The sequence below is a fragment of the Ahaetulla prasina genome, chromosome 3, assembly GCF_028640845.1.
Source record: "Ahaetulla prasina isolate Xishuangbanna chromosome 3, ASM2864084v1, whole genome shotgun sequence".
In the NCBI taxonomy this organism is placed as follows: Eukaryota; Metazoa; Chordata; class Lepidosauria; order Squamata; family Colubridae; genus Ahaetulla; species Ahaetulla prasina.
The window spans coordinates 29,141,749-29,169,265 of record NC_080541.1 but is presented as its reverse complement, the minus strand read 5'-3'; the positions used below and the strand labels follow the sequence as shown (position 1 = coordinate 29,169,265).

Sequence of the window (27,517 nt, the reverse complement as noted above, 5' to 3'; positions counted from 1 at the left end):
TTAAGTCGTTGGCTTCTGCTTCCTTATGTGCCAAGCCTTTTCCTTGGAAACAATAGCCAATCTTAATAGCCGGCCATCAACGCCCCAGTCAACATCTAAAAGAATATTTAGTAACTTCCCAAAATTTATATCTGAGTGTGATTTGGGTTGCTGGCATCCTTGGATTTGTTTCTTTTTCCTCTTCCACCTTTACTTACATGGGACTAAAAATGTACAGTATGAGTAAATGTATTGATACATATCAATTTATATCTGATAAATATACCTGCATATTTGCTTTGTTTAAATGTCTACGTGGAAAATATTTGGCACAAACTTTCTTCATGACAGATGTAAAATTTATGCATGACAGATGTAAAATTTATGCTTTCTTAATTAATTATATATTATTATTAAAAGAATTATACCCAAAGACCCCAATTCCAGTGTGTTGGAGATGACTAGGGTGAGCCTAAGGGAGAGGTCAAATGTGTCATTGGTGTCATGCCCACAAAAGATCTGGAATTGTTGAATTCCATTGACTTACCTACCACCAATTTGCTTTGACTGTTAGTAATTCAGATTCTTGGAGAGAGCGTTAACATGCAATAAACTTGTAGTTATTTGAACTTAGTAATTTCTTGCACTTGATACAATGCCTTTTGAGATGGGGTAATATTCTGTTATTCAGAACCAAGGCACGGAGAAAATTCAGGATATCAGTAATTTCCCTAAGCATGATCAGCAAATAATGTTGCTGATTACTCTTTGTGTATCAGAGTAATATCTATTTAAGTATATTGTTATGTTTTATAATATATTTTATTTTTTGGTAAGATGCCCAGAGTCTCTTTGGAGTGTGTGGCCTTAACAAATCTAATAAATTAAAAATAATACTAATAATTTTCTATATTACTGGAAGGCCTACATAAGACTGTAGAAAGAATTGCAAAAAATGCCAACAAGCCTTGTGACTTTATTTGTCAGTTTGTGGTCTGTATTTTCTGTTGTAAAATGCTGAACGAATGCTCTGAAGGGAAGCTTCTACTGTTTTTCCACCTCTGTTTTGTTATCAGTTTCAGCACAATTACACACTAATTTGGGGCTCTTTGTGTTTGGCTAATAGCATCTGATTTAGAGCTGTCACATAAGTATCTTCCCTCCACGAACTTCTGCTGTTCTCTGTCAGTGGCCTTAGCAGTTATGTACAGAGGACATTTTTCTTTGATCAGATATTCATCATGGGAAAATCACCAAGAAGTTGTCAAGAGATGATGCCATCTGCTAGAGATACATATAACTAAGATCACAATTATCAAAAGTGTAGGACTTTCTGTTCATTTGTTAGGATTTCTTATCCTTACAATAAATGTAGTTGTCAACAGGCTAAGTTCAAGCAACGGATAAGGTCACAATTTCATTTAGTGACAACTTCCTACAGAGTGAACTTACGAGGTTCGATTTATTAAAGAGTCAGGAGGGATAAGATCACTGAATGGCTAGCCTGATTTATCTGGGTATGAGTGCAGTATTTGAAGAGAGACTGCCGTATTTCAAGTTTATGCTCAGAACTGTAGTTTAATGTTGAGTACTATGGGGCAGTGGAAAAACAGAATGAAGGTGGCAATTGCAAAGATATTTGAAGATATGACCTAGTAAGGTGGACTTGTAGATGTAATGTCAACTTTGAGCAAACTGTTCAAAAGCATGTATGGAATAAATTTTCCTGTTGGAAAATTTATAAAATAAAAAAAAACGAGCTAAACTTTTAGCAGTATGTAATAGTTTAGCAGAAGGGATTAATGAATACAAGGATTGAAATAGAATAAGCATTGTTCCTGAAATGTCTGAGAAAATATATGGACCTGCAAACAAACAAATCTTTACTATAATGGTAGACTAAGTATAAGGAATGGGGGACATAAAGAATTATTTTTTAAAAAAAACCTAAAAAATTATTAAAACAGAAATTACACAATGAATACGAAAAGTCTTAAAATATTTTTAGGGAGAGGTGAAACATAAGATAAATAAAAATTAATATGTGGCTAATTAAATATATCACAATTCAATGCACTCTTAACCAACACTTTAAATACTCATTGTGTTTGTGGCACATCTAATGGATTTTAAGGGCTGCTGTGCAGAACTTGGCCAGACAGTATGTTGTAGCAGAATTACCGTCTGCAAGGAAACACATCAATGTAACTCCCATCAGATGATGACTTGTGCCTCAAATTAGCCTTTATGAATCTTCAAATAGTTAAGAGTGCTGTGTTTTGTGATATATTTAGTTAGCCAAATATTAACTTTTGACAGGGGCTTTTTGTGTTTAGTTAATGTTTCCAGACATTTGTTGTTCTCATTTATTTTTAATCTTTTTAAAATGTATTTTTTAAAAATTTTATATAATTTTTAAAAGTTGTTATTACACAGATCTTAAATCATCTGATATTAAAAGTAGCATAAGGGTGCTCCAAATGTGGATTTTTAAGAGGGAATTCTATGGAAAATATTTAACAGTTGAGAAGATCATGTAGTCTCATATGGATCCTTGTGGCTAGATAAGGCAAAAGACTTTTTCAGTTATCTTGGCTCCAAGCTGTTTAAAACTGAAAATGTTGACAATGGACAGCATCCATGGAAGATAGCAGAGAATTGGAAGGATGTAATCTTTGATAGCCACTCAGTTTGAACTAAATGAGAATTCTAAATTATTAGTATATTTATTCATTCAATGTTTTTGGCTACCCACTTTGGATGGCTAAGAGCAACATTTTCCCCTGTCATATTACACTAATTCAAATCACTTGAGCATTATTCATTGATGACTTATTAAAACATCTTTCCTTTCATTGAAAACAGTTTCATTAGTATTTTCAAAGTTATGTTTGTGTGCTGGACGTCTAATTCCCATTTCAATTTATATAGCAACTTTAAGCAAAGGAGGAAAACAGGAATAATTGATAAGTATTTCCTTGGCTTTATTACTAAAAACTTGTAGGCCAGTTTTTTTCTCTATTTTTTTTTCAGAGCTTATATTTCATTCCTGTTTATGAATACATTTAGAAATTGAAGGTCAAGACATTTTTATCCAGAAAATTGTGCTCTCATTAGTAATTTTTTAGTCACATTAGACATTTTTTAAAAAAATCAATGAAATGCAAATAATGGATTGGATGCATCCAACAGTTTAATTCATGAAGCATTATGTTGTGAAAAGAAGTGATAAATATGTTTTGCTAATACTTATTTATATACCATAAACACATGGGAAGAAATAACCACAATTGAAACCCCTCTCTTTCTAGCCTTAACTAAGGTGGGAGTGATTATCTTAAAAGCCATGGGATGTTTTGTAGCAGAGCTAGTGAACCATGACTTGAGGCTTTTTTTACAGTGCAGCTATCGTAAGTCTTTGAGTAATCACAGACTTTAAAAGTATGCTATATCAACAAGATAAGGAAAAAACCGCCCATAGCACTAGCGGTATTATCTTTCCCAAAAATTGATTAGTGCATACTATGGGGCACACATATTTGCACAAACATATTCAGCAAGTGAGAAGTGAGCAAAGACTTCATGAAATGCGTATGGGGGAAGGAAAATTCCTGCTGTTTCTGTCTTGGTCTAAAAGGAACACCCTTGATCCATCTTTCTATTTAATTGTCAAACAATTGAGCAGCCTAATCCTATTCATGTTTAACCAAAGGTCTATATATTTTGTGATTTATTCCCCAGTGAAAGTGTGCACGTGTACTAGTGAATGTATTTAGACATCAGAGTGATATCTCAATTATATTTCCTGCAGTATATATTAACCATACATTGAAGCACTCTAGAAATGCACAGCAGAGATAGCAAAAATAGCAATGTGGTTAGATAAAAGAATATGGAGTAAATAAAAAGCATCATTTTTTTTCTTTGCAAATACTGTCTGGGAAAACAAAACCCCTGTATCCTGCCTATTCTTAAAAATAGTATGTTGCTTAGATTATAAATATCAGCATAGTTTTTACCAGTATTAATCATAGTTCTCCTTTGACCAAATTAGCTATGTGGTTGATCTATTTATAGAATGACTGAGTAAATTGTGGCCAGTCATTATTTTTCTTTATATTATTTTGAGGGCAATTTGTTCCATTCTGAGAATACCTTAAAAGAATGCAATGTAAAATAATATTGATTTCTAGAAAACATGAATTACTTCTTTTATATACTTGTTCTTATTGAAGCAGAGTCTTGTTGTACCTTTAAGACTAATATGTACATTAGCATCTCTTGTGCCAAAAAACATGGTTGTTTCTGCTGTATCAGAGTAAAACATGTAAGACTCTTATTAGAAACTGTAATATGATGTTGTCCATTTTTCTAGCCTTCAGTGAAGATGTATAGCTAAGTTTTAGAGTGATTCAGAATGGAATTGTCATAAAGTCCTGCAAATTAAAGAACTGGAACCACAAAACAAAATAATGCAACCAAGAAATGAATGAGAAAAGAAGACATTTCTAGTAAATGAAGAAAAACTACAGAGAAAAACTGATCCTGTAAAAAGAAGAGTAGAATTTAAAACAATTCAGAAATGATGAAGTATAAAATAATTATAGAAGAGAACAAAGAAATATAAATATATAAAGCTATAAAATTGGAAGTAGAATTAAAAAGTTAGGCCAGAAGTAAAAAATAGCAAACTGCAGATGTCTTCCTCTTCATAATAGAGGTTTTCTTGTTTAGAGTTTCATTAATTAGCTGTGTTTTCTGACAGTACACCATTCCCTTTCCCACTGCATATTTTGTCATGTTGTAAGGAATGTCTGCATGAAACCCTGTTATACAACATGGAAAGAAAAAGACATTGTTAGCGTTACTCCATTTACGAGATATTTACTACAAGCAAGCAAACACTGAACCGCATGAAAACACCTTTGAAGCCAGCTGATTTCCTGCAGAAGAGAAAGTAGAAATAGAGAATTTTATTCTAGTTTATCTGTCTAAATAACTCTATGCAGGTGAAAAGTTGCAAGCAACTGCAAAAACCAAAACATCCCATATCAATTCTGGCGGAATAGTACTGTTTGGTCTAGTTAGATGCAAAAAATGAAACAAAACATCCTGGATGATTTCTATGAAGGGAATTCTGTGAAGCTCTCAAGTTATTTATTATTATTATTTATTATTATTTATTAAATTTTTATACCGCCCTTCTCCCGAAGGACTCAGGGCGGTTTACAGCCATGATAAAAACAACAACAGGATACACATAAAACCATAATTTAAAAATCTTATTTTACAAATGGCCGAATTAAAACATTTAGAATAAAACCCAAATTTTAAAATGTTAAAACATTGAGACTAATTAAAATCCTATTAAAATCCTATGCCAGTCCTGCGCGAACAAACAAATAGGTCTTCAGTTCTCGGTGGAAAGTCCGAAGGTCCGGCAGTTGCTGAAGTCCAGGGGGAAGTTCGTTCCAAAGGGTGGGAGCCCCCACAGAGAAGGCCCTCCCCCTGGGGGCCGCCAGCCGACATTGCTTGGCGGACGGCACCCTAAGGAGTCCCTCTCTGTGCGAGCGGACAGGTCGGTTGGAGGCATTCGGTAACAGCAGGCGGTCCCGTTAGTACCCTGGCCCTAAGCCATGGAGCGCTTTAAAGGTAGTCACCAACACCTTGAAGTGTACCCGAAAAACCACAGGTAGCCAGTGCAGACTGCGCAGGAGAGGTGTTACATGGGAGCAACGTGTGGCTCCCACTATCACCCGCGCAGCTGCGTTCTGAACCAACTGAGCCTCCGGGTACTCTTCAAGGGGAGCCCCATGTAGAGAGCGTTACAGTAGTCCAAGCGAGAGGTAACCAGAGCATGAGTGACCGTGCATAAGGCATCCCGGTCGAGGAAGGGGCGCAACTGGCGAACCAGGCGAACCTGGTAAAAAGCCCTCCTGGCGACGGTCGTCAAATGATCTTCGAAAGACAACCGTCCATCCAGGAGGACGCCCAAGTTGCGCACCCTTTCCACTGGGGCCAATGATTCACCCCCAACAGTCAGCCGCAGCTGCAGCTGACTGTACCGGGGTGCCGGCATCCACAGCCACTCCGTCTTGGAGGGATTGAGTTTGAGCCTGTTTCTCCCCATCCAGATCCGTACGGCTTCCAGACACCGGGACAACACCTCGATAGCTTCGTTGGGGTGGTCCGGTGTGGAAAAGTACAGCTGAGTGTCGTCAGCGTACAGCTGGTACCTCACCCCAAAGCCATTGATCTCACCCAGCGGCTTCATATAGATGTTGGACAAGAGAGGCGAGAGAATCGACCCCTGTGGGGTCTTTCCTTTTTAAGGAGCAAGGAATAGTAGACCCAAAGATGCTTTTTTTAAGGAATCAACTGGACTTCCTTGTTTTTTCTTTGAGGACGTTTCGCTTCTCATCCAAGAAGCTTCTTCAGCTCCGAAAGGATAGTGAGGAAGATGCTTAGTCAGAGCTGAAGAAGTTTCTTGGATGAGAAGCAAAACGTCTTCAAAAGTAAAAACCAGAAAGTCCAGTTGCCTCCTAAAAGAAAAGCACTTTTGAGCAACTGTGACTTGGATGACTGAGAATCTCTGTTTCTTTAAGAAACAGTAAACTATATCAGGAACTATATAAACTATATAAACTATATAAACTATAACAGTAAACTAGTTCAGGAAGGGGGAATACAGGCCACCCATAAACTTTGAAGAGTTTTATAATCATAAAAATAAGTTTTTTGTGTTTTGAGATGCACTATATTTGAGCTAGAAATAAAATAATCACGGCAGCAAAATACAGATATTGTAGATTTATTTATTTAGCATATGGTGATGGTACAGGATACTAATGTTTATACGGACTAGTTGTTTGACTGCCTAAGATTGCTAATTCATTTGGTTCACACTCATGCGCTATCCGGAAGTACACCACAGAGGGTGAACTAACTCTGCACTCAGAATAGCTAATGTCATCCAAGCTTTTTCCCTTCACTGATGTCACCTCATGATCAGGAGTCACCTTCGGGCAGGCCTAGCATCGGTTGGGTTCAGATATTGTAGAAAGATTCGGCTTTGGACATGATTCTTAAATGTAGAGCAGTGTTTCTCAACCTCAGCAACTTTAAGACGTATGGACTTTAATTCCCAGAATTTCTCTGCCAGCAGAATTCCGCAGCTAATCCCTAGCCAACTTCTAGGAATTGAAGTCCATAGATTTTAAGGTTGCTGAGGTTGAGGAACACTGGTGTTGAGTCCTTGTGCAGAAGATTTCCTTTGTCTTCACTGAACTGCAGATAACCAGCTGTCTGCAAGGAATATAAATCCTTCCAACCCCCACTCTTCTGTCAGACCTGAAGAAGCTTCTTGGATGAGAAGCAAAATGTCTTCAAAAGAAAAAAACAAAGTCCAGTTGACTCCTGAAAAAGCAGGACAGCTGCTTGGATTGTTTTATTTTTGAGAGGAGACGTTGACCATTTACATGAGATAAAAGATGTTCAGTTTTTCTGGTGCAAATCTGGCATTCCTCTCTAAACATTCTGATATCTACTTACTGTTTCAGAATGGATTTATTTTAGCTACAACCCTTTGTCATTCATCACCAGTTTATAAAAGAACTGGTATAATGCTATTATATGTTTGCTTCCCAGTTGTGCTATGGACGTGGGCTTGCCTGACTGATTGCATTTTGTACATTGTGACTATAGTTCTTAGGTGTATTCAGTGTACACATATCTAGGTTTGCTCCTAGTATGGTCCACAGGGATTCCCTTATGATCCTGTAATTTCAGAGAAATTATAATATCAAATAACAATTGAAGCAATTATTTGAATTCCACTAAATAAAAAGATCTTTTCACATACAGAAGTGGCCAAAATGGTGGAAACCTTTTGGGAAAAGTGTATTTTCTAAAACTAGCTAATAACACCACTTTTTTTTGGAGTAGTACCATAAGATTATATATCAATGGAAAAATAATTTAATCAATAATGTAATGCAATAACTTTTATGAAGGATTTGCTGTTAGAATAGCAGTTACAGTATAAAGAAGAAATGTGAAACACGTAGAAAAAACAAGATATACAAAAATTATCACCATAGAAAAAAATGAGTTATACAAAAATTATCACTGTGTCAGTTAATACTTAGTTGGGTTACCTTTAGCATGAATTACGACCTTACAACGTCTTCCCATGGAGTAAACCAAGTCTTTTAGTTCTACACCTGTTATAATGTGAAACCAAGATTGAATGATTGCTTCTATTAACTGGGTTTTATTGCTGGGTTGCTTCTGACTAACAAGTTTCTTTAGTCGGCTCCATTTTCAATTGGGTTAAGGTCTGGGTTATTCCCAGGGCCTTCCAGCAGTGGAATACGATTATCTTGAAACTCCAAAAAAAAAAGTAAGAAAAAAAAGTGGTGTTATTAGTCATCATACCTCAAAAATACACTTTTTCCAAAAGGTTTCCACAATTTTGACCACTACTAAATGGGGTTTTTTAGCTTATTATATATTTTACTTCTCAGGCCAATTTTAAAATAAGTTTTTTAACTGCATTTTAAATTTGTATATTGTACCGTCTGTTTTATTCTTGCCTGTACACCGCCCTGAGTCCTTCGGGAGAAGGGCGGTATAGAAATCAAATAAATAAATAAATAAAATATACAGCTTTTCCAATATGTTCACCATTTCTTAACTGCAAACATTGATGGAAATTCATCAGAACTTACATTAAATCACAATATAAATTCATTATTTATATTTGAAATACATCAATACATTATTCCATCTAAAATAATGAAATAAGAAGCTATTTCTCTATCGGGATCAATTTGCTAATAACACTGAATGAGGAAAAGAAAATGTCTTACTGGCTGCTTTTTGCAATTTTGCATTTTGTATAAGCAAGCTTTCTTTTAAGTTCTTCTATTAAGAAGTTTTGCTGCTTGAAAAGAATAGCATTGTCCTATGCAACTGGGGATTTTGGTGGATGTTTGCTTATCATTGAATAATCTGCCCTAACTTTGTCATTCTTAATCCATTAAAAGCCAGGCCTGCTTGTAAATCCACAGGTATAGATAAGGAGTCACTGTTTGACTGAGTCTGAACCCTTTTCAGATGAAAAATGTCAGAGGCAGAAAGGGAGACTGAATTATTTTTAAAAGGGTTTTCAAAGATTCTCATGATTCCTTGGCTATCAGTTAAATTTGACATGTCCATAGACATTCTTCCTTTTTAATGGTTAAAAACAGGCAAAACTGCTGTTTCCATGTTTATCTGAAACAAAAGCAGAAAACATACTGTACGTGTTAATGTACACATATTTCTCCATAGATTGAACTGAAAAAGGGATACTTTTCAAAAATTACCCGTCAGCTGCCAATGAAAAAGTACGGTCCTTTTTGCTATTTTGCAAGGACGATGGTGTTAGGGGAGAAGAAAGAACACAATTTCAGTGATGCCATGGTAGGAATAGAAGACATTCAGTCTGAATCTATATATATCTATATATATCTATATCTATATATATATATAAAAGTGAAAACAACTCACACATTAATCACGAAATCTCCAGAACTGTAAAGCCTACAAACTTGAAATTTGCCACTTATGTTCCTCTTGGCTTTTAGGTGCTCACTAAGAAAGGATTTTTCGAAATGACCATCAGAGCATTAGTATTTCCTATATTATTATAACATGCTCTGATGCTAATTAGTTAGACTTTCTACTCCCCCTCCCAACTTGAAAATAACTCTGGAGAGAATGGGATAGCATAGAAAAGGCTTCTGTGGGGCAAGCCTCAAGGAGAGAAAGGGCTAGAAAGCCTGAGGGAGAGAAGGGGATAGGATAGGAGACGTTTCTGTGGGGCAAGGCTGAGGGAGAGAAGGGGAGCGGCTTCTGTGGGGCAAGCCTCATGGAGAGAAAGGGGCTAGAAAGCCTGAGGGAGAGAAAGGAATAGGATAGGGGAGGATTCAAGCTGTAAGTGTCAATTTATCAAGCCCGATCACATAGTTTCATAGCGAAGCACGGGGATCCAGCTAGTTTTTAATAGAAGGCCTGTTTGCATTTTATGACCCAAATTTCAGAATATTGTTAGGGGTTTCTTTGAAAGTAAAAACATGTAAACCATAATAATACATTAAATATTATTTCATACAGAAACACATATGCCAATTGCAAAAGTGCTCACAAAAACTTATATGTAAGGAAAAATCTTACATGAGACTACATACATAGGCTATCTTTCTTTTTTGTCAGATTTGTAGATTGATGCAGAAATGAAATGAAAGAAATTTACTCGTAGGATGGCTGTACAAAACAAAATTGAACAGATTTGCCATCCTACATCTAGGCCAGAGTTTCCTGGCCTTTATCCGATTAACTGATTAATTGAGAGCAATATAGCAAAATATGACTCAAACTGAAAGGAAAGAAAAGTCCTACTGTGCAGAACTGACAGGCACCGAAAGTACCAATAGAGTGTTGAAAAATGAGAAAGTGAGAAAACAGGATTGCGTCATTCTGCAGTTATTTAATGAACCAGTGGAAGCTGGTAAAAATATTAGAGTAATGTTTCTCAACCTTGGGAGCTAGGAGATGGCTGGACTTCAACTCCCAGAATTCCCCAGCCAGCCATAACAAAAGACTAAATCAGTCTTTTTGAAATAGTTTTTATTAGTTTATAATATAGCCTACAAAAAAAAATACAAAAGCATATAGTAGGGAAAATAGGAAAGGAGAAAGGGAAGGGAAAAGTGAGGGAAAGAAAAGGGAAAAAAGGGGAAAAAAGGCATTGACTTCCAACTCCCTTCAGTGCAGTAGAATAAGGCATTAACATCAAACCTCAACTTTTTACTTTTACATAATAATATTAACTAGCCATTTCTATAACAACAAATCTATCTCATTGGTAAAACCCAAAAATCAAAGTTTCATTTTTTCCCCACCTTAAGCACAAAGTCCAGAAGGCTAAATCAGTCCAAAGAAGAACAAGGCAATGGCAAACAGATTCCAAAAATGTTGCCAAGAAAACTGCTTGGATTTGTCTGACTCAGAACTATATCCTCCTCTCCCCACAAAAAAGTAAAGAAAGAAACCCACCAGTTTAGGACCAACTTTTAACATAAGTAAAAATGAATACTTCTAGCTGTTTCTCACCCTTTGGATGGGTTTTAGAGTCATGTTGGTTTCATGAATTGTGAGTTTTAGAATCATGGTGACTGATTTAAGAATGTTAGCATGTTTGCTTATATATAGTACCTTCCTGTCATAGTTTCAGCCGGTACCTTTATGACTATAGTATATTGTCAGATATTGTATAGTCTTAATTTACATATAATTACATAATTGCATAAAATGCAATGAGACTAAATACGAGGAATATGATACATTTGATCAACATAAATTTACACAGTGAGGATAACTGTAAGAAGAGAAAATATTTTCTGAACAGCTCAAGATCATTAACTTTGCAAGCAAGAATAAACAGTGATAATCCAATCCTTACCCATTTGTATGTGAGTCAATGTCATAGGTTTCTGTACATGTTTGTGACATTGATCCACAGGAAGATGGGGTGATGCTTGGGACCCACACATTATGCTGTGACTACCATCTTGTTTTGGCCTAGTCCCCATGGAAATGACAGTGTATACACAATTTTAATGAAATAAATAATGTCTACATGTTGGCTGATTAGGAAAGTAACATTGGAGAGATTGTTGTGGGCTAGTGTGGTAAACTCTCTTATTTTCTTTGCTTCTCAGGGGAATTGGAGATGTTCCAGAGGGATGGAGAACGCAAGATCCAGAGTCGGCAACAGCTTCCGGTGGGAACAACATGGGGGCCCTTTGCTGGAAAAATGGACTTGAATAACAACACACTGGTATGTAAAGCAGCACTGCACCAATATTGGAGTTTTGTCTGTTGTTCTTTCATCTCTTTCATTTATGAACATAAATAACTAATGGCGTTTGTCTCACTTTCTCTTAGTCTTCAGAAAAATACTAAAGGCAATGTCCTTTTGATCTGCTTTTAATTGTTAGTGGATATTATTTTTTTTGCTAACTTCCTTGAATGTTTGCTAGAATAGAAAAGCAATCATTAGTTAAACAAATAAGTATAGATAGTCCTCAATTTACTAAGTCAAGTGGAGAGATTATAAGTGAGTCAAATCCAATTTTATGATCTTTTTGCTATAGTTGCTCAGTGAATCACATGGCCTTTAAGCCAGTGGTTCTCAACCTTTATAGTGCTGTGACCCCTTTAATAAAATGCCCCACGATGTGGCGACCCCTTTAATACAATGCCCCAACCGTAAAATTATTTTCGTTTTGAATTTATTGTGCCTGAAGCCGTATTGGCTAGCGATCTGAACTGCTTGTGATTGCCTTGAGGACGGAGGCATTAAAGCGGAGACTCCTCTCCTATTAAGTTTATCGCGCCTGAAGCCAGATTAGGCTAGCAATTGGGAGTGATTGCAGCTGGCTTGAGAGGGAGACATCAGAGCAAAGATTTCTCTTTTTTTTAATTCATTGCGCCTGAAGCCGAATTCGGCTAGCAATTTGAAGAGCCTGCAGTTGGCTTGTGGAGTCAACCATTGGACCGCGATTCTTCGACTCGCAAGTATACTTCCCATATTTCCGATGGTCTTAGGCGACCCCTGGCAAATTGTCATTCAACCTCCAAAGGGGTCGCGGCCCACAGGTTGAGAACTGCTGCTTTAAGCAAACCTGGCTTCCCCTATTGACATTGCATGTCAGAAACCTCTTGGAAATATGGTGATCATGTTACCTCAGGACTCTGCAACCATTGTAAATACATGCCAGCTGCTCTAATTTTGATCACATGACCCTGGGGATGCTGTGATGGTCATAATTGGGAGGACTGGTTGTAATTCACATTTTTATCACTGTAATAACTTCAAACAGATGTTAAACAAATGCCTGTACATTGAGAAAAATCTGTAGTCCTTTAGCTTGTGATACTTAGCTCTCCTTTCTGTACACATTTTGAATCATTGTTTGAAATCTATGGGGACAAAATAAGAGTAATGACTGTAGGTAAACTTAAATTAAAATATCAGCCTGTTCGAGATGAGCCTGTATTTACTTTTAAATGCCAGTTCATAGCTTGAGAGTCTTTGTGGTCCCAGGTATGTGATTAGATCAGGGCTGTCCAACTCCTGGCCCACAGGCCAGATGCATCATGCGCTGGCCATGCTACGCCCTGTTTAGCGAAGGGGGGAAAAAAGTCCCAATATGTCACATGATGCCGCCATGATGATGTGAATCCTGTATTAGAAGTTTAGGTATAAGATGCTTAGTTTCCATAGTTTCTTCTGGAACTTCATCTACGTTTATTCCTACATTCCTATTCCTATATTTCAATGGATTCTGCTCCTAGAATCTTTTGTAAAGTTGCTGGATCATATGATTATTTTTATTCGAACAATTTCCTTTTAATATATGATATTTATTAACAAACAGATATAGGTTCAGGTTACTATTTTTGAGACTTTGAATCACTCTTCTGAAATACAGAATATACGATAATAATAAAAATACATTTGATTATGAAATGTATTTATTGCAAACAAAGAGTGTGCTTCATTACTAATGCACAGTCTTATAATAGGCAAATATACTCTTCAGAATTATGAATCTTATATTTACAGCCTTGACTTAAAGTTCTGGGTTATTTTAAAATCTCATGAAAACCACAAATGTTTTTATATGTGGCCTTTCAAAGAGGTGGATATAAATAATAAATACTGTGATATTAAGAATATTGTATGCATCACCCAGCTTTTATTTCTCCAGTCCCATATTCTACAATGCATCACAATATGCCTTTTACTAATTGGCTATTTTTACATTTCATAGATCTATTGCAATGGCTTTGTATGGGAGATGGGAGGGGGTATGGAGTGAAGAGTCCAGCTGAGCAGGTTTCTGTGGTGGTTGTCATTGCTTCCTCTTTTTCCTGTCATTGAAGTTTGTTGATGAAATGTTCTTTAGTACACATTTGATTATTAGGAATAGTTTGACTTCATAAAAAATATAGCATGCCACTCACTTCAATGTTGTGCCTTGCCTAGAGGATAATAGAATGAAGGCGCTGACAATAGCAACCATTTTCATAGAATATTTAGCAAGTCAGACTTCTCCTGCTCTGAAAAATGTCTCCATATTGATTATACATAAGAAGCATCTCTCCGTATGGAGGAATGGCATGTAACTATTACATAGTTTAATTATTACATGCTTTCTGCCCCTTTCAAGGCACAAATAAGAAAAGTGCAAAGTGGATAAAAATAGATGTAACTTTCAAGGTTTTATTTAGGGAAGTGTTTGTCTAAATATTTAAAATCACAGCTTTTGTCTGTTGGAGCATATTTCCAAAATATAAATGTCTAGGAATATATTGTATGTGTTAAATAGAATGAAGAACATTAGTCTCAGAATTGTACAATGAGATTGACAGCTGTTTAACAGTTCACCAAGTGGCCAGATACGATAGTCATAATATCCTTTTTGTTGAAAAAAGTACCATAATTATATTAAAAAAATGGTGTGCAATTTTTTCAACCCTAGTAGTAAGCAGTTAATGAGTGGCATGGTGGTCTGGTGTGAAGACATCTGTCTCCCATTCAGAAAGTTGAGAGTTCAATCCTAGGTAGTGGCAGATGTTTTTCTTGTAGGACACAAAGAAAAAATATCTGCTGTGAACTCTGCATGGTGTCAGGAAGGGCATCCAGCCAGCAAATGCTTACCTCCATTTAATTGCCCTGACTTTACCTTGAATTAAGGGATTACAGGATCATAAAAAGAGAATAGTAAACATGATTCATAGGGGTTTGGTACATCTCAAAATTTGCTATCTTTCATTGAAGCATTGATACTGAACAAGATTGTTGCAATTTAGAATGTTTTTATTGTACAGAAATCATTTAAGTTTTCCCTTTATTCAGTCTTTAATAAAATTTAAACACTGTATACCTCCGTAAATTGGTTTATATTCTAAGAAGTATTACATGCCTGAGTTTAAATGAGTGGTGGTTGGCTCTGGGGAGCCAACAGATTAATTAATTCAGCGCAGTAATTAATTGAGTAAGTGTGCCAGATGTCAAACACTCTTTGGATGTTTCATATTTCTATCTTGAATTATATTAACAATGTACATCTCAAAATACTGAGAGAATGGCTAGGTTGAATAAATGGATAGAAGTGTCATTTATTGCTGCAACAACAGTGAAAGATACTTGGTCAAATTCAGCTAAAATGGATGAAGAATTATGAAGGGAGTTAGCCAAAGGACCTGACTCTATTAACCTAACCAGAACTTGCTAACATGAGGTCATGAAACAGAAGCTTTAGCAGATGAACTAAGGAGGAGGCATGCCAAATGTTGCTGATTCATAAACCAGGCATGAGCTACACTTACATAATAACAGTGCTGAAACCAGCGTGTCAAAAAATTGACATCATTGCTTTGATCGCTTGTCATAAAAACCTCTGCAATCCTTTCTTCTTCCACAAAATTATTACTCTGATTCTGCATAATAGAAAGGCTTTGTCTCTTGGCGCTTCATAATGCTTTATTTTTAGCCAACTTTTTTTTTTTCTAAATAGGCTTTATGAACATTTTTAGACAACAGTGGTAGAACTGGGATGTGCATTATAATTGTTGAACATTATATGGTCATCGCTTTTAGGGGCTAAAACGATATGTGGCCTGGAGTGATTTTGTAGTTGGGTGTGCAGAATGAGGAATGAAGACAACTGAACTTCTAATCTTATTATTGAGGTTAGGCCAAGAGTAATTGTTCCATAGATTTATCTACCTTGCAGAATTGTTGTGCAGATACAGTAAAAATGGAGGGCAGGAGAAGAAGAAAGGATTGTAAACTGCCCTCAGTGTTTTATGAATTTTATCTTTGAAGACAGTAGGGCTTTAAAGGGCAACATTAAAGGCCATTGCTTCATTTTTGAACTGTACAGATGCAGGATGAGATCAGTTCTGTTTTAGAAGATTTTGCTGTCAAACAGTTTGAAAGGTTTATGTTGATGTCTTGTGATATAATAAATGATGGCTATCTTCAGGGATTCTTAAAAATTATGCACCTAAAATGAATAATAAAGGTCTGATGCTTATTTTCATTCATTTTTATTTTGGTCTTTGAAAAACAAAGGTGCCATGGTCTCTCAAGGAACTCCTGAACCACATTGAGAAAGGCTACTCTAGAGAAACACTGCAGCAAACACAACAAAGAACTCATTTACCATGCCCTGAGTTTTTTGTGAATTGAAGTTCATGTTATCTTGAATTGAAGCTATCAGAAGTAACAGAAGCCACAGCTGATTGCAAACTTGTATTCTTAGGCTTCCTATACTAGATTTTTTTAAATAGCTCAGAAGTAAAGGATGAGGTGCACTGGGATAATGTGGTGGAAGGACCAGTGTTTATTTTGTTGTCAGGATAGTGGAGTAATTAGGATCACTTATTCAAGTGACAGAGTAATTCCATTTAAGATGGATAAGGTGCTGATTTTTATTGCTGCGTTGTGGAAATATCTGATTTAAAAAGGGGAAGTCTAATAATGTGATTACTATGAAGTGGTATATAAGTCCAAGTGCTATTGCTATTATTTGTGTTTCCAAGTTATTTGCAATGCATTATTAATTCATAGGGTGGAGATGGGGAGTTTAGTGTCTCTTTTCCCCTTTTGTTTAATAATTTTTTGCAGCTCAAATTTACAAGATTATTTATTTATTTATTGAACCTTTTTGCCACCAGTCTTGTAACAAAACAACGGTGTTAAAAACATTAAAAGCATTAAAAACATTAAAACATTAAAATCCTAAGAAACACATATCTTTAAAACAATAAGAACTTTGGTTGGTAGTGCTTCCTACCAAGAAATTTGACTGAGTGAGTGAATATTCCTTGTTGGTGGATACTGTCAAGTATACAGCCTCCAACTAGGCCAAGCTAAGCCTGTGCTGTGACTTCTCAAGTCATATGCTGATTCACTTTACAAACAAGTGACAGGACCATATTGGTTTAATACTAATAAGAGAAAATAAAAAATAATACTTTTGTAGCCTGGGATTATTTATTAACTGGATCAACTTGAACATTTCACATATGAATTATATCTGGGATGAGTCACTTCATGTGTGAAACCTTCCACAATTCTTGGAATACCTGCCAGGTGGGTGAATCGATGTAGAAAGGTATTTCCAAAGTTGAAATGTTGAATTCAATCATATAGTTGTGGACGCCATCAAGCCTTTTTTGATCTATCCCATGAACAATTGTCCTCTTTACTCTTTTTAAAAGCTCCTACTTTTATCCCATAATTCTGTTATCACATATACAATAAACTCATAATCATGTGTCCAGATCTCCATGGAAGCGAGCTAAGAAAAATATTATCAATTAGAAATGAAAGATCAGCAAAAGGAAATCTCCTTTCTCATTTCTTTTCTTATCTGTATACATTTATGTACTCAAAGCTTAAATTCCCACAGATATAAGCAATTCCTTTATTGATCGGAAGTAGTGGGATATAAAAGTTTATAGTATGATCAGTTGGCAAATCATGGAGGTAGTACAGGACTCTGTTGTACCAAAACAACAGCCTTCTATTGCTAGCCTTTGGGCATCCAAATATATTAACAGCATAATTCTCAGTGTTCCTTTCTTCAGATATTTTTAAAAAATGAAGGGGAAAATATGAAACTTTTCTGACTGAAGCTGATAGTTCTAAGGGGAAGAAGGAGCAAAGAATATAGAGCACATGATAAAAGTCAACTGTAGTCGGTGCCATGACTTCATTAATCAAGTGAAGGCATTCTGAAAAATAGTTTTCTTGGGCCGCAGCCATCTACTTTTTGGTGTTAATCTATGCCCTGTGGCAGAGTTCTCTGAAACGAAACAATGAGTAGTTGTATCATGCCCCCTCCTCTCGTTGTTGTTGCCCCTGTCAGAAAGAAGAGAGGATGAATCAGGTCTGTATCAGCCCGATAAGGAGAAGAGGATTCCAATGCCTGGGATGAAAATCTATAGGACTAATATGTGTTCTTTGGGTCTGGGGAACTGGTGGGATACAACAGAACCCTTTAAATGGAATTAAAGCTCTTATCCTAATGAAATAGTTTGGTGAGAAAGTGCTGGGAAACTCTCAAGTTTCCAAAGTTCAAAATGCAACTCAGATATTTATTGAGTCTGAGTAAACTCAAGGCTGAAATCCATTAATTACACAGGGACAGACAGATGCCTAATTTTTATGTTTGAAAAATTAGAGTGTTTTTCTTGAGTGTGTGTGTGTGTGTGTGTGTGTTACTTCTTAATTGTTTTTAACTGTATGTAAGGTTCTTCTTATGTGTTGTTTTGAATAATTTAATATGCATGTAAGGGACTCCTTTGACCTATGAAGATTTTTGGATGGGATCCATGCATCTCTATTGCTGTAAGAAGGGTAAGGGGTATAAGGTGAAACAAATTCGTTTTCCTTTATCCCACCTCTGTAGTGCATGTTTCTTTCTCTCAGCTTCGCTCTACATGCTATTTGTTATAAAAACTGGTGTACCAGTAATATCTTACCAGTCATATTTCAATGGTATGGATTGCAAATTCGAATACTAAGTTTACCTAAATACAGTTTAGGTAAACTAGTATCGTCTTAACTTCTTGAAGAAGTTGCAAATATAAAGGTAACCTCACATGAGTTTATAACTGAAACATCAAGAATACATGGCACAATACATATATTGTGGAATAAATCTCATTGAATTCAATGCATTCAATGCAACTATAAATAGAACTATAGGATTGGAAGGGATTCTGGAGGCCTTGTAATCAATCCTGCTCTAGTAGTCAGGAATCCTCATACCATCTGAGACAAGTGGTTGTCCAATCTTTTCTTGAAAACCTCCAGCAAAGGAATACCCACAACTCCAGGAGGCAAGCTGTTGCTTAATAGTTCTCTCTCTTACTTCATTTCTTTCAATGAAATTCGTTCTCATTCCAGATTGGATTTCTCTCTGACAAGGTTCCATCCATTGTTTCTTGTCCTACCTTTAGGTGTTATGGAGTCCTCTTCCCCATAGCAGCCCTTCAAGTATTGGAAGACTGCTCTCAAGGCTCCCCTTCATCTTCTCTTCATTAAGCTATACTTTCATGAGATGTAGCCTCCAGACCCTTTATCGTCTTTATTGTTCTTCTGCACTCTTCCTGGGGCCTGAGCATCTTTTTTTGTATTGTGGTGGCCAGAACTGGATGCAATATTCCAAATGTGGCCTCATCAGTGCATTATAGGGTGGTACTATCACTTCCCTTGGCCTTGATATTATCCCTGTGTTGATTCAGCTCAGGACCAGTTCAGGTTTTTTTTTGGCAATGTGCTGCAGCTAGCTCAAGTGGTGGTCCACCAGGACATCTAGATTGCTATCATAGGCACTGTTGAGCCAGGTACTGTCTATCCTGTACCTGTGCATCTGGTTTTTCCTGCCTAGATGCAGGACCTTACTTTTCTCACCATTGAACTGCAGCTTGGATTTGGCCCAATGCTCAAGTCAAAAGCCTTCTAAACCTTGAATCTTTCTTAAATTGAAGCATTTTGTAGTTGATAAACTAAGACAACTAAAGCATTTTTTACTCAAAGGCGAGCCAATTCTCGCAAACATGATTAACTCTTTGTTTCACTGTAGAAAACAGCTAATTTTAGATGAAAGTGATATTTGAAATCAATCTTGCATACCTATAAAACAAATAGTTTTATAGCATTAGTTCCTGCATGACATGAATGTGGATATATGTTTAGTACCTTGTTTCGAACAAGTTTTTAACAACCCGAACCCTCCATTAAAAGGATGATATTAATACCCACCTAATTAAGTAATATTTATTATCAATCATTATCATGAAACTAAATCAGTTTAGCAGTATCAGCAAAGCATATCTTCTGTTGCATCAAGCAATATGTCTGTTCTTTAGTGCATTGAATATTTGTACTTCAAATAATATTTTACATTCATGCAATTTTTCATTGAACATGGCTTGTTACATTACCTCAAAAGGCAAGCCTCTCCAAACTGATGCAAATGTTTTCAAGGAGAAATTTCTCATTTTTAAAAAGACCTTTCATTATCTGAATAACACAGTCATTTTGTCACTCACTGCCTATTCAGTCCTACATTCAGGTTGTAGGTGGTCTATTATAGTAATAGCATTAAAACACAATTCCATTTCCCCCCCCCCACCCCTACAGTATACCCAAAATGCTGTATATCACACAGATTCGCATAATTTTCTTTAATGGCAAATTACTTCAAACTTTCATTGTTTCAGAGTTGTTCAACAGCCTTTTGTTCTTGAGGTGACTGCTGTTCCTTTGTGTAATCTCGGTCCTAGTATTTAATCCAATTAGCCACAGGGACACACATAATCTTTTTTATTTATCTCTGTGACTTCCATTTAATAAGATGTAATGTTATAACATCAACAAACACACGAGGATTGCCATAACAAATGCGTGTTTGCTCCAATTTGAAATAAAACACATTTTTTCCCTGTTCTATGCATATACCCCCCTCTCTCTGTGTATGTGTGTTTGTAGATAAATAAATAGATAAACCTGATATTTAGGTGCAACTTCCAAATGTTGTGTTGGTAGATCTAAAATGGCAGATTGATAACTCTTGGCTTCTCCTAAGCAAGTGTGAGAGATGGCTTGGGCTTGACATAGATAACATAATAACAGAGTTGGTAGGAATCTTGGAGGTCTTCTAGTCCACCTTCTGCTCAAGCAGGAAACTCTGTACCATTTCAGACAAATGACTGTCCAGTCTGTTCTTAAAAACTTCCAGTGTTGGAGCACCTACAACTTCTGGAGGCAGGTTGTTCCATTGATTAATTATTCTAACTTTCAGGAAATTTCTCCTTAGTTCTATAATATAATAATATAATACAACAACAGAGTTGGAAGGGACCTTGGAGGCCTCCTAGTCCAACCCCGTGCCCAGGCAGGAAACCCTACACCATTTCAGACAAATGGTTGTCCAATCTCTTTTTAAAAACTTCCAGTGTTCAAGCATTCACAACTTCTGCAGGCAAGTCGTTCCACTTATTAATTGTTCTGTCAGGAAATTTCTCCTTAGTTCTAAGTTGCTTCTTTCCTTGATCAGTTTCCACTCATTGCTTCTTGTTCTAATCTCAGGTGCTTTGGAGAACATCCCGACTCCCTCTTTGTGGCAACCCCTGAGATATTGGAACACAGCTATCATGTCTCCCCTAGTCCTTCTTTTTATTAAACTAGACATAACCAGTTCCTGCAACCGTTCTTCATATGTTTTAGCCTCCAGTCCCCTAATCATCTTTGTTGCTCTTCTCTGCACTCTTTCTAGAGTCTCAGCATCTTTTTTACATCGCGGCGACCAAAACTGAAAGCAGTATTCCAAGTGTGGCCTTACCAAGGCATTATAAAGTGGCACTAACACTTCACGTGATCTTGATTCTATCCCTTGATTCTAGGTTAGTTCTCTCCTTGATTAGTTTCCATCCATTGTTTTTTATCCTGCCTTCAGGTGTTTTGAAAAATAGGTTGAGCCCCTCTTCTTTGTGGCAGCCCCTCAAATTTTGGAACATTGCTATCAAGATTGGAACACTATCAGATGCTGCAGTGGTGCTAATCATGAGTTTAAAATTTACCTGTACATTGACCTAGAAATAATCCTTATCTGCTCACTTATTATTCTTCTGAAGACATTTCTTTTGGGAAACATTTTTAAATTATTTATAAGCATCATTTTTCCTGGGGTTTCAGCCTCAGATTCAAGGTGTAGGAGCAGCTGGATTGCATTTTAAGGATACCAAGTATTTGCTTTTTGATCTAGTGGCAGCACCTACCTCAGGGGATAAATTTAATCTAGATTCTACCTCCTGACAGGTACGTGGGCCCTGATTAGGAGTCACAAAGAAAAGGACACATCATAGGTACATGTTAAATGCTGAAATGTTTGTGAAAGGGGTCAGGCATCACAAAAAAATCTACCTCCTCCTGTGACAGGGTTGTCTGCTCTCATGTCTTTAATCCATCAAAGAGCAATACATGGAGATACATATTTTATACATACCTATCAAATAACATCCTATCCACTGATAAATCTCGGTAAGATTGATAAAGTTATAAATACTTTTTCCTCTTATAGATCTAATAATGAAAGCAGTGTGCAGGATTTTCATGTTGACCTTTACAAATTGCTAAGCATCTCAGCAAAGTTGTGCCTTCTTAACATTCCTGGCGTACTTTGATTCATGCTAGTATTTAGCACTTGTTGAGTGTTAGACGAGATCTGTACTGACAATTCATGTTATCGTGTCTACACCAACTCACAAAATGGCATTTGTATGTCAACTGGGCCTCACTTGCAAAAATAGCATAAATATATCCTCTGAAGATTCTCTATTCAAGGGCAAGAGGGAGAATGAAAGTGTAAAATTTCATGGAATCCAAGCAGGAATGAAATAATATGGTTTTGTAGATTTGTATAAATGTGGCTATGATTTTAATAATCCACTCCAAACTCCAAAAGGTTTAAAATAAATAAATAAATAAATAAATAAATAGAGTTTTTCAAAATCTTAAGATCTATGTCAAACCAATAGAACAAAAGGAAAAAATATAATTCTTTTCCTAAGGAATGTTAGATAGATCTATTAAGATATAAACTGTATGGGCCAGAGTGGCAGATTCACACTATCTGCTTAATCCATCCCAAATATGGGCTACTTACAGGTTCTTGAGTGCAAAAATTGATGACATGGTCTCCTCCCAATTGCAGCCCATCGCAAATACTCTCCATACCTGTGTTTTTCCAGCTTTGGTTCTGGATTATTTTGTGACCTGCATGCTTCCATCACTTCAAAGCAAATGGTTTTCAGGACTTCATTCTGTTCCAATGGCAGCCCTGGCTCTGACTAGTTGCAGTGCTTGGCATGCCTTTTTCATGCCTCCCAGGTAGCCATTTCATTCATGGTTGCTATTCTCTATGCATTTATTTTATGTGTATGTGTGTGTACACATATGCAGTATTAGTTTCAGACCTCATAGACTTCATTTCATGGAGTAATTAAAAGATTACACACACACACACACACACACACACACACACACACACACACACAGAGATATCGATATATCTTTTAATAGAAGATAATATTGCATTCAACTATAGATCTTCCAGTGGGGGCACTTTCAGTTTCTGGCCAGGTTGAATGAAACATGCTCTCCTTGCTTTCCCACCTTCTCACCCACTGTGCTGCAAACCTTCCCTAGCCTTTTTAAATTTTTTTATTTAAAAAAATATTTACGTTGAAATATAGGAACCTTGCTGCTTTGTTCCTTTGAAACTGAACTATCGATTCTTCCTTACAAACATTTTCCATGGAATTACAGTGAAACATAGGAACTAAAGAACAACTTGCTCTCTATTGCTTTGATTATTGTAACATTGGAGCTATGCTGGTACCAGAAGGGAAAAATGAAAGGATGTGTGCTTTTGGAAAGCATTATTATGGGAGGTGTGTGTGAGAGAGACAGAGAGAGAGGGAGAGAGGGGAAGGGGGAGAGAGAGAGGAGGGGAAGGGGAGGGAGGGAGAGAGAGAGAGAGAGAGAGAGAGAGAGAGAGAAGGCATCCATGGGTACAAGCATCTGGGAAAGCAGAAGAATGGCATGGGGATTAGCGAGAAGGGAGCAGCCTCTAAATGGAAAAGGCAGGCGGACACTGATAGAACCATCTTCATAGGAGCCAAATAGTGACACTTGCTTTCTCTGCATGGCTGCAATTAAGGTTAAAGAACAATTAGTCAGTCCAGATTGAACATCAGTCTTGCCTCATTGCCATCCAACTGCAAACAGGATCGAAATTTGGGAGACAAGCATCTAGGTCTGCAAAGTGGAATTGTTCAGAGAAGGAAAAGAAAACATGTACATAACCTTGCATTAATTTGGAAAAACAGTTTTGGAGCATATGGTCATGTTTTCCCCCATATTGAAAAACTAACTGCTGAAATTGCTGAGCAATATTAGAAGCCACAACTGTTTTAAAGATTTGCAGACAGCGGCTGCATGCGTGCCTTCTGTGTACTCTTTTGGCATAAAATCTGAAGCAGTACACAACCCTATATATGTGTTGATGCGTGATAAAGTGAGCTATATTCCAAAAAGGTGTACATCATATTTCATTTGCCAGTCTTTCAGTTTCTACAGAACTTGTTTTTCCTGGAATAGATTATGATGGATTTCCTGTTGAAAAATGAAACAAGTTACTCTTAATTTTCAACCCTGATAATTAAAATTATAGCTTCCAATTAAAATTGGTTCCCACCAATTAAGCTGATTGATCTACATATTAAACAATTAAAGTAAACACATGAATAAGTAAACATAAATGTTTTTCACAGTGTTGTCCAAACCAATTAAATTGTAGTGTTGAATTTAAATTGATTTTGTGTCACTACATTTTTTTCAAGTTATAATGTAAACAGCCCAAAATATGGAAAGAAGAACTGGAAATATCCAAAAGTTGGTTATTTATATGATTCTTCTGACCAGTGGCAATAGAAAATAACAGGGTGAGATAATCCTAACCCTGAGATATTTATATGGATTTGGGACTTTATGGTCATTTTGCTCTCATGACTTAAACTTGTTGATAGTACCTTTGAACCTTGTTCAAGTAATGATGGTTGGATGTCTCTAGAAGACAATGTAAACTGATAGTGGGGGGAAAAAATCTGGTGTTTCTTCACTGTTTTCAGTTAAGTTAAATGCCTTTTTTATATGATGCAGTCTAAAAATTGAATGTATTTCTAATCAATTACTAAGCAGGGGTGACTCCCTTCTCAGTTTTGGGGAGCAGCCAAGCTTGTTTTATGATTAGATTAAGATTAACAGAGTTGGAAGGGATCTTATAAGTCATCTAGTCCAACCCCCTGCTCAAGCAGGAGACCCTACACCATTTCTGACAAATGGCAGTCCAATCTTTTCTTGAAAGTCTCAAGTGATGAAGCTCCCACAACTTCCGAAGGCAAACTGTTCCATTGGTTGATTGTTCTCACTGTCAGAAAGTTCCTCCTCATTTCTAGGTTGAATCTCTCCTTGGTCAGTTTCCATCCTTTATTCCTTGTCTGGCCTTCAGGTGCTTTGGAAACAGCTTGACCTCCTCCTCTCTGTGGCAGCCCCTCAAATATTGGAACACTGCTATCATGTCTCCCCTGGTCCTTCTCTTCACTAGACTAGCCATGCCCAGTTCCTGTAACCGTTCTTCATATGTTTTAGTCTCCAGTCCTCTAATCATCCTGGTTGCTCTCCTCTGCACTTTTTCTAGAGTCTCAACATATTTTTATAGTGTAGTGACCAAAACTGGATGCCGTACTCTAGGTGTGGTCTTACTAGGGCTTTATAGAGTGGTATTAGTACCTTACTTGATCTTGATTGTATCCCTTATTAATGCAATTTAGGATTGCATTGGCTTTTTTGGCTGCCGTTGCACACTGCTCCCCTTCATGGATTACTGCCTTGTCGTGGCAAAGGGCCTTGCGTAGCTCAATGAAGCTATGAGCTATGCTGTGCAGGGACACCCAAGACGGACAGGTCATAGCAGAGATTTCTGACAAAACGTGATCCACTGGTGAAGGAAATGGCAATCCACTCCAGTATCTTTCCCATGAAAACCCCATGGACAGTACAAAAAGGAAAAAAGATATGACGCCAGAAGATGAGCCCCTCAGGTCAGAAGATGTCCAATATGCTAGTGGGGAGCCAGCACACTGCTGGCCAGCACACTGCTGGCTCATATTTAGCTGGTTGTCCTTAGTGACTCCAAAATCCCTCTCACAGCCACTGCTAGTAAGCCTTGTTTCACGCAGTTTATACAGTATGTATACTTTTGGTTTTTCTTACCAAAGAGAAAACCTGTCACCTGCTGGGCCTCTAAAAATAATATTTAGAACACACTTTATCATATTCCAAAGGTGCTTTTCCAAAAGGCAAATGGATTTTCTTTTCCCCCCCCTGAAAACATTTTAGTTCTCATCCAAGAAGCTTCTTCAGTTCTAGGTTAATGGTGGGTTATAGAAAGATTTATATTCCTAGCAGTCATCTAGTTGTTAGCACTCTGAAGGCCCGTCCTTGCGTCTCTCAGTGTTGTTGAAGCCATTTGGGAGTTTATCTGTACTATCACAGTCATCTGAATTAGAGTGTAAATGAGTATGGAACCTTCTTGGTATAAATCAGGGGTAGTCAACCTTTTTATACCTACTTTTGTATCTCTGTTAGTAGTAAAATTTTCTGACTGCCCACTGGTTCCACAGTAATGTGCCGTGTATTGTCGTCTGTGCATACCTCGCACATCGTGGATTGGGTTTGGGGGGGGGCGCTGGCTACCAGCTCTGCTTATCTGTTAGAGCTGGGTGGTGTGGGGGGAGATGCGCGAGCTATTCTGGGATGAAGCTTTTTTATTTGCAGTCGTACTATAGCGCCATTTAGTTTCATTTACGTAATGTGAACTAAATTTATGCATGGACGATACAAATAGTATATTTTCAGAAATTTAAATTGTCACAGGGAATGTTATGAAAACCTAATGAAAATGTTTTTAAATAATGCTATAACATTTTTTTAAAAAGTCAAATAAAAAAAAAGGAAAAGTGCTTCAGTATCGGACAAAACCCCTACCGCCCACTATGAAAGTTGGAACGCCCACTAGTGGGCGGTAGGGACCAGGTTGACTACCACTGGTATAAATCCTTCAATTCCCCACCATTTAGCCAGAACTGAAGAAGCTTCTTGGATGAGAACTGAAATGTTTTCAAGAGAAAAAAGCCAAGAAAGTCCAGTTGCCTTTTGGAAAGGCACCGTTGTTACAACCATAACCTGAATAACTGAGAATCTCCATAGTCTCTTTCTCGTAGTCTATATATCGGGTTTGTAAAAGGAGACTCTCAGCAGAACTTAATAATTGGATTATATTGATCTGTTGCACACACAGTAAGTTTCAACAGGTTTCAAATTTGAGGAAATAATAATCTTGAATTGAAATTGATTTTATGGGGGAAAGTTTTTCAGAAATAGTATGAAATTCTAGTGTTTCCTTGTTATGGGATAGTTGAGAAATATGTGAATTTCATTTTCCTGCTCATCTTGGTTTCCTTTAGTTCAGTTAAATCTTGACTATGACATCTTGAGGAACCTACTCCCAGGTTTTTATTTTTTTTTCCAGTTGGGGAGTGAGGATATTCATTAAGGCTTAAGAATGATGGAAAGATGTGTAGAAAAGAACTATCCACAACAGTGACTCAAATAATAGCAATAGCACTTAGACTTATATACTGCTTCACAGTGCTTTCCAGCCAGGGATGGGATTGAAAAATTTTAGCAACTGGTTCTCTGCCCGGTTGCTGGATGGGCATGGCCATGGGGTGTAGCATAGTGGAGTGTGTGTTTTTGCACCATAGCGGAGTGTGTGTTTTT

The 27,517-nt window shown here is 36.9% G+C and overlaps 1 protein-coding gene across 1 annotated transcript in view; it reads left to right on the top strand.

The window, feature by feature from the left end:
• ZFPM2 (zinc finger protein, FOG family member 2) overlaps positions 1-27,517 on the top strand; it is a 378,775-nt gene that overhangs the window by 170,458 nt on the left and 180,800 nt on the right. The window contains exon 4 of the mRNA XM_058177745.1: positions 11,745-11,863. Within this exon, the coding sequence (XP_058033728.1) occupies positions 11,745-11,863 (119 nt within the window). The remainder of the gene's footprint in view (positions 1-11,744; positions 11,864-27,517) is intronic.